We start from the raw sequence: 7,431 nt of genomic DNA, 5'->3' as shown, positions 1-7,431 counted from the left end.
AAAAAAAAAAAAAAAAAAAGAAAATTAAATATTTAGTATTGACCTTGCAAGATTTATGTTTCTCTTACTTGGAGTTATCCAGGAAATTTTTAATGTTTGGTAAAGTAGAAAAAGACAAAGCAGATATCTTCCTGTATATCTGGAAATTTTATTGCAGAATATTTTATATTTTCCTTCCCTTAAAAAATGAAAAGCTAAAATCTAAGTGGGTTTAAGATTCATAAAATAGGTGTACTTTATAAAACATAAAACAATAAAATAGGTGTACTTTATAAAACATAAAACAATTTTGAGATAATTTTATACTAATGTGTATTATCTGGTTGAAGAAATATAATAAATACTTTGATTTTAATATTGGTCAAGATATTAAAGATGAGAAAAAGTATTTTAATGAATATTGACTATGCCCTGCTTCCTGAGCCTTAGGAGAAAATAATTTTTAAAAGTTCTTGTTTCTGATTGAATTAACTTAGGGGAGTGGAACAGGTCTGTCTGTGATGAATAAAACCCAACCAAGCATGGGGAGGGGAGGTGGGGAGTAGGATGTGGGGAGCTAAGTTCCCACAGGGAGTAGGACAGCTGTGCTGAAAACTTTGCTGTTTCGGAAGAGGTATTTCAATCCAAGTACACTCCAATTTCCCCCGCACTATCAAGTCACACAATATCACTGTACCCTCCTCTTGACATGGTGTAGGACAAGAAGGGCAATCACTTCATGTCCATTGCTGGTCATGTGGATCCCAAGGGTAAAAGCCCAGAGGGAGAGGATACAGCTACTTTGAAACCAGGGGTGGGAGAACAGAGGCATGAGCAAACATGCCTACCATGTGCTCACTACCATGGGCTCACTAAACTCAGACTTCATTTCCCTTTTGAATATTGGTGTGTAAAATACCGCTACCTTAAGCGAAATAAGCCAAAGAAAGAAAGAAATACAAATAACTGCATGATTTCACGTATATGTGGAATCTAAAAATATAAAAGTCCTAGTAACAGATAGAGAAATGGTGGTTACCAGGGTCTGGAAGGAGGGGGATATGGGGAGATGTTGGTAAGGAGTATAAAGTTTTAGTTCTGAAAAATAAGTTCTGGACATCTACTTGCAACAATGCAGCTGTAGTTAACAATACTGTATTGCATACCTGAAATTTGCTAATAGAATAGATCTTTAGTGCTCTTAACACACATATACACACACAAACACACATAATAATAAATGAATTGATGGATATGTTGATTAGCTTAATTGTGATGAATATTAAACAATATATGTCAAATCATCAAGTTGTATATCTCAAATATATATGACTTTTGGCCAGGAACAGTGGCTTATGCTTGTAATCCCAGCACTTTGGGAGGCTGTGTGGGAGGATTGCTTAAGCCCAGGAGTCCAAGACCAGCATGAGCAATGTGGTAAGATCTCATGTTCTACCAAAAATTTTAAAATTAGCTGGGAGTGATGGTACATGCCTGTAGTCCCACCACCTCAGGAGTCTGAGATGGGAGGATCATTTTTAGCCCAGAAGGTTGAGACTGCACTGAGCTGTGTTCATACCACTGCACTCTAGCCTAAGCAACAGAGCAAGACTCTTTCTCATACCTCTCATATATATATAATATATTATATAATATAATATATTATATATTATATTATATAATATATTATATATATATTATATAAAGAATACCAAAACTTAAAGGTGAGCAAGGGAGAGCTGAAATCGGCTGTCTGGGAACGGCTTAAGCAGGCCTGGAAGGCATTCCATGATGAGACTTTAGTTCATACTTCTGTACATACCTCACTGCAGAGTAAATGTTCATTTGCTGAAAACAAGTCAAACGTGATTTCATTTTTCACAACCACTGGAGTCTGAAAATAATATATATATACACATACATATTACTTCATAAGAAAAATAATGGAAAAGTAATTTAATGAAACAGTTTAAATCCATTTATGCCTGAGGTTGCAATTTTTTGAAATTTTGCGATGAGACCTTAGCAATGACCTTGAGCGGTAGAATATAAATAACTCCCTAGTGTTCCAATAATGGAACATTAGGCACCAATAGGTTGGTGCTGGAAATAGGCCACCTTGATTTCATTTCTCACAACCAGAGAAATAAGAAATAAACACATTATTCCTTAAGATAATTCTTAGAGCTATATAGGTGGTAGTAATTTAATTTAATGCCAATAAGATACAGTATTTTACTATAATAATATATATATTATATATACAGATAATTTTTTATTTTTATTTTTTAACTTTTAAGTTCAGGGGATACATGTGCAGGTTTGTTACATAAGTAAACTTCTGTCACGGGGGTTTGTTGCACAGATTATTTTATCACCCAGGTATTAAGCCTAGTACCCATGAATTATTTTTCCTGATTCTCTCCCTCCTCCCACTCTCCACCCTCCAACAGGCCCCAGTGTGTGTTGGTCCTCTCTATGTGTCCACGTGTTCTCATCATTTAGCTCCCACTTATAAGTGAGAACATACGATATTTGGTTTTCTGTTCCAGCATAAATAGACACACAAACTGAGAGATTGAAGGGTACTTTAAAACAATGGCACCCAACATTTTTGGCACCAGGGACTGGTTTAGTGGAAGACAATTTTTCCACGAACCAAGGAGTCAGGGATGGTCTGGGCATGATTCAAGCAGATTACATGTATTATGCATTTTATTTCTACTATTATTACTGTAGTAGGTAATGAAATTATTATACAACTCACCATAATGCAGAATCAGTGGGAGCCCTGAGTTTGTTTTCCTGCAACCAGATGGTACCGTCTGGGGGTGTTGGGAGACAGTGACAGATCATCAGGCATTAGATTCTCAAAGGGAGTGTACAACCTAGATTTTTCACGTGCATGCACAGTTCACAGTAGGTTTCACACTGCTATGAGAATCTAAAGCTGCTGCTGATCTGACAGAAGGCGGAGCTCAGGTGATAATGCAAGTGATGTGGAGCAGCTGTGAGTACAGATGGAGCTTTGTTTGCTCGCCCATACTCACCTCCTGCTGTGTGGTCTGGTCCCTAACAGGACACAGATTGGTACTGGTCCATGGCCCAGGGTTGGGGACCACAGCTTTAAAATCTAAATTAACCACTGAAGCTAAACCTGAAAACTTAGTTAACATCTGATATCAGGAAAAATATCTTCATCTTGGATGACAAATATTAGTCATGATAGCTTTTTTCATTTAATGATTATTGTCTATTTTATTAGTGTTAAATTTTTGAGATTGTGATAGCTTTTTAAAATCATGTTCAAGTTAATAACCTGTTACATTAAAAATTAATTTAATGGTCATTATTTAGTACATAATTAGTACACATCTAAATCAGGCGCCAATAAATAATAACGAAATAAAAGTAAAAGGGAAATATGAATTGTAACTTTTTAAAAAATGAGCTATAATTCATATCAAGTATACATATTTAACATACCAAATTAACATGAAAACAGTTTTAATTCAAGAATCAGGTTTTAGGGAGGGTAACGCCATTGATTACTTTCAATCATCTATACAACTGGCATCTTGAAAAGTCAATAAAAAAAAGTTAGAGAAAAATTTACCTAAAACTACCTTAAATGCTTGAATTGACCCTGGAGATCATAAATTATTAATGTAGTTTCTTCTGGTTTGATTGACTGTGATGGAATGCTTCTAAAATGCCCCTATACTTCAGCAATTACCAAAGTTGATAAGCTATACATTAATAAGTATTAGATAGCTGAAGTTTGAAGTATTAGTCTCAATAACCTCCTGCTGGCAAGTGGAAAGTAGAAATTAAGCTTGTAAAAGGCAACAAATATTACGGCAGAGGTCTCTACAATGACATCTTCACACTTCTACTTCCTATACCTGTACCTGAAGCAGGATAAATCTACAGACATCCTATCTATTCAATATATTCAACGCTCAAGGGTCTGGGCCACTAATTTCTAGTTCTCAGAAATAAACAGGTCTAGTAAGTTACTCTGTGATCAGAACTTGTTAACCTTCTCGTTTGGAAGGGCTCATATTTATTCTGATACCCTAAATTCAGGATTTTAAGGTATTTGATAACAGTATAATCGAGTAGCTTAGCTTCAAAATGGATTTTGAAACTTTTTTTCCTTTCTTGCTATTAGCCATAAAATGTACTTTGTTTCCCTCCTTTCCCACCAGGCACCCCCATGCACAGTGCTCCCTTATCTAATGATGCGCTTACATAAAAATCCCAGGGGCTACTTTTCTTTCTTTTTTTTTTTTTTTTTTTTTAGTATGATCTAAAAGGGAGTATTATTTCAAAAAGCAAAAAAAAAAAAAAATTTTTAGATGGAGTTTCACTCTTGTTGCCTAGGCTGGAGTGCAGTGGTGCAATCTCAGCTCACCACAACCTCCACCTCCAGGGTTCAAGTGCTTCTCCTGCCTCAGGCTCCCGAATAGCTGAGATTACAGACATGCACCACCATGCCCAGCTAATTTTGTAATTTTAGTAGAGACGGTGTTTCTCCATGCTAGTCACACTGGTCTGGAACTCCCGACCTCAGGTCATCTACCCGCCTCGGTCTCCCAAAGTGCTGGGATTACAGGCGTGAGCCACCGCACCCGATCCCAAGGGGCTACTTTTGAAATAAAACAGGCATAGAGACCCAGGTGCAGAATTCTCTGCTTAAGTGGAGTTATGAACAATTAGTCTACCACTATCAGGCCAAAGTCAAGATGATATCAATGATATCAACCAGACCTGCAGATGGGCACATATTCAAGATAGCCAATTGGAAGAGACTTGCAGACCTGCATCCTCCTGGACCAGTGTTGCATGTTTTCCCCACCAAGTTTTCCCTCTTAAACTGCCTTAATTCGCCCCCAAAGTAAAAATTGCCTTTTAAGGGCATAAGCCTGGCCATTCCCCAACTTCTAGCATTTGCATAAAGTTACTTTCCTTTCACCACATCTTGTTTCTGTTGTTCTGGCCTCTGGGCAGTGAGCAGTCAAACTTGAATCAGTTACTAATTTGGAGTCTTTTGTGAGAAATTGTGTGTTTCAAGTGACTCAGCCTGTATGCCTGGTTTCCAATGAGTGGAGCAATTACCTGCAGCAGTGTGCCAGGGATTATTTGTTAAAGCTGCCAGGCAGGGTAGGAGCCACTTGCATATGCCAGCTGCTCATGGCTGGTTGTCCTCACACCTGGGACCAGCAGTTACCAAGACTGCCTTTATCTCAGGAAATTCACCTTCCCTTCCTTTCATGGCATCAGCTTTTGGTACCATTCTCTGTTGGTGTGAGGAAAGGAACATCTGGAAAGTCAACAGTCTTCAAGAACTGGGTAAGTTAAGTGGAAGCACCTGAAAATCCTGTCTCTGCCATCTGTGTTCTCTAGCTGTTTAGACCTAGTATAGGTCATCTGCGCTGCTGTCTTGGCCTATGTGACATCTGGACTTAATGCAGGTCACTTAAACTGTGGTGCTGTCTGCGTTTGAGACAAGGTCCCAGGACATTTCTCCAGTATCCCCTTTCAAAGCTCAGTTTGGAGTGCTCCATCCGCATCAGATCTGTTTGCGTGTGTCTGTTTAATCTTATCCCTATCTGTGAGGGTGCTTTGGAATGGTCTCAATCCCACCAGCCAAGACCAGGTCCATCTGATTGTCAGAATGCAACAAAACAGGTTTCTCCTATCCTCACTAGGGGAGAAACAGTTTCCAAAATCCTGGCCCCTGATTTTTTGGGGGATACTCCGGAGCGTTTATTGTATCTGTGTCAAACTTTGTGCAGGAAGAAAACATGTGAATTACTTTTCAGTCTATCTGGGACTCCAGCTGGTTACACATTGTGGCTTGTTTGTGTGAAAATTTTAAAACTGATGGGCAAATTACGAGCTGAGTCTTCTAAAGCTCTCTCTGTTTCTCTCTTTTCTGCCTGTTTTGAATATGCTGTTATTAAGTTACTGGTGTTGAGATAAAACTTATGATTTCAAAGTTATTAGGACACTTTATTTTTCTTATATAGTTCATCCTGTTTCAGCTAAAATGTAAACACTGAAACTCATTTAAAACCAAAGACAAAAGGATAAAACATGTTTTTAAAAATGAAAACTGCATTACCCAAAATTTTGGTCCACAGCTGTTACAGGATTACCTATCAGGGCAAACAAAGTTTAGCCACTTGACAGGTTCCAATTTTCTCAAAAATAGCTTGGATCCAGCTATCTTTTATAAAAGACAGTAAGTTTTTGAACCTGTCTCATGGCTAGAGTTCTGAGATTAAAACTATTGGATCTTTGTGTGTGTGTGTGTATGTGCATGTGTGTGTGTGTATATACATGTTTAAACGTGTTTATGTATATGTACAAGTATTATGCTATTTGTTGTGTCTAACATACTACCAGACTAGCTTATGAGTAAATGAGTATTCATAAAATAAATCCAAATGCTTTTCAAGTTCATGTGAATCCCTGGTAAATAAAACTTGTTTTAAATTTATTAGTATAATAAAGGCAGGCATGGTGGCTTACACCTGTAATCCCAACACCATGGGAGGCCAAGGTGAGTAGATCCCTTGAACCTAGGAGTTAAGAGACCAGCCTGGACAACATGGCAAAACTGTCTCTACAAAAAATAGAAAAATTAGCTGGGCATGGTGGTGTGTGTCTATGGGCCCTGCAACTTGGGAGCCGAAGGTAGAAGGACCATCTGAGCCCAGGTGTTGAGGCTGCCATGAGCTGTGATCATGCCACTGCACTGCAGCCTGGGCAAGAGTGAGTGAGACCCTGTCTCAAAAATATGTATATTAGTAAAATAAAAATAAAAATGTCTTCAGAATCATCAGCACACATTTTTGTCTAGAGAAATTTTATGTTTGCCTCTGCTAGTTATTTTAAGGTGTCAGTTTGGCACAAATATTGTGAGACTATCAACTCAGCCAAAAACAAAATAATTGTTGTTTGTGTGACTTTTTTTTAAACAAATAAGACTAAATATTGTTGTTTCAATAAAAATGGCTGAAATCTTTTGAGTTATCAGCAAAATGTCCATGTATTTCACTTTAAGATTCTTATTGAAGTGAATACCTGATGTTCACAGACTTGATAAATGGTTAGCAATAAAATAACTTTAAATAATGACTACCTTTGTTTAGTATCTCAGCTTTCAAAAGTAATCTATTATACACTGTTAAAAAGAAAAAAATGAGTACATATAAATGAGATAAATGCTTGTAGGAAGACTTCTTGTGTAATTTAAAGTCTTAAAATTATGTTGGATGCTCATTGGATATCTGAGTTTTTCCAAGTAAAAAAAGTGCTTGGCAGGAGGCAAGTGTCCAGGAATTTATCCATTTCTTCCAGGTTTATTAGTTTGTGTGCGTAGAGTTGTTTGTAATAATCTCTGATGATGGTTTGAATTTCTGTGGAATCTGTGGTGATATC

The 7,431-nt window shown here is 37.4% G+C and overlaps 1 protein-coding gene across 1 annotated transcript in view; it reads right to left on the bottom strand.

Annotated features, from left to right (window-relative positions):
• ADGB (androglobin) overlaps nt 1–7,431 on the bottom strand; it is a 215,590-nt gene that overhangs the window by 156,665 nt on the left and 51,494 nt on the right. The window contains exon 4 of the mRNA XM_037729497.1: nt 1,802–1,873. Within this exon, the coding sequence (XP_037585425.1) occupies nt 1,802–1,873 (72 nt within the window). The remainder of the gene's footprint in view (nt 1–1,801; nt 1,874–7,431) is intronic.

This window comes from Cebus imitator, unplaced genomic scaffold (assembly GCF_001604975.1).
Source record: "Cebus imitator isolate Cc_AM_T3 unplaced genomic scaffold, Cebus_imitator-1.0 Scaffold307, whole genome shotgun sequence".
Lineage (NCBI taxonomy): Eukaryota > Metazoa > Chordata > Mammalia > Primates > Cebidae > Cebus > Cebus imitator.
The sequence above is the reverse complement of the archived record's forward strand: the minus strand, read 5'-3'. Positions and strand labels throughout refer to the sequence as shown.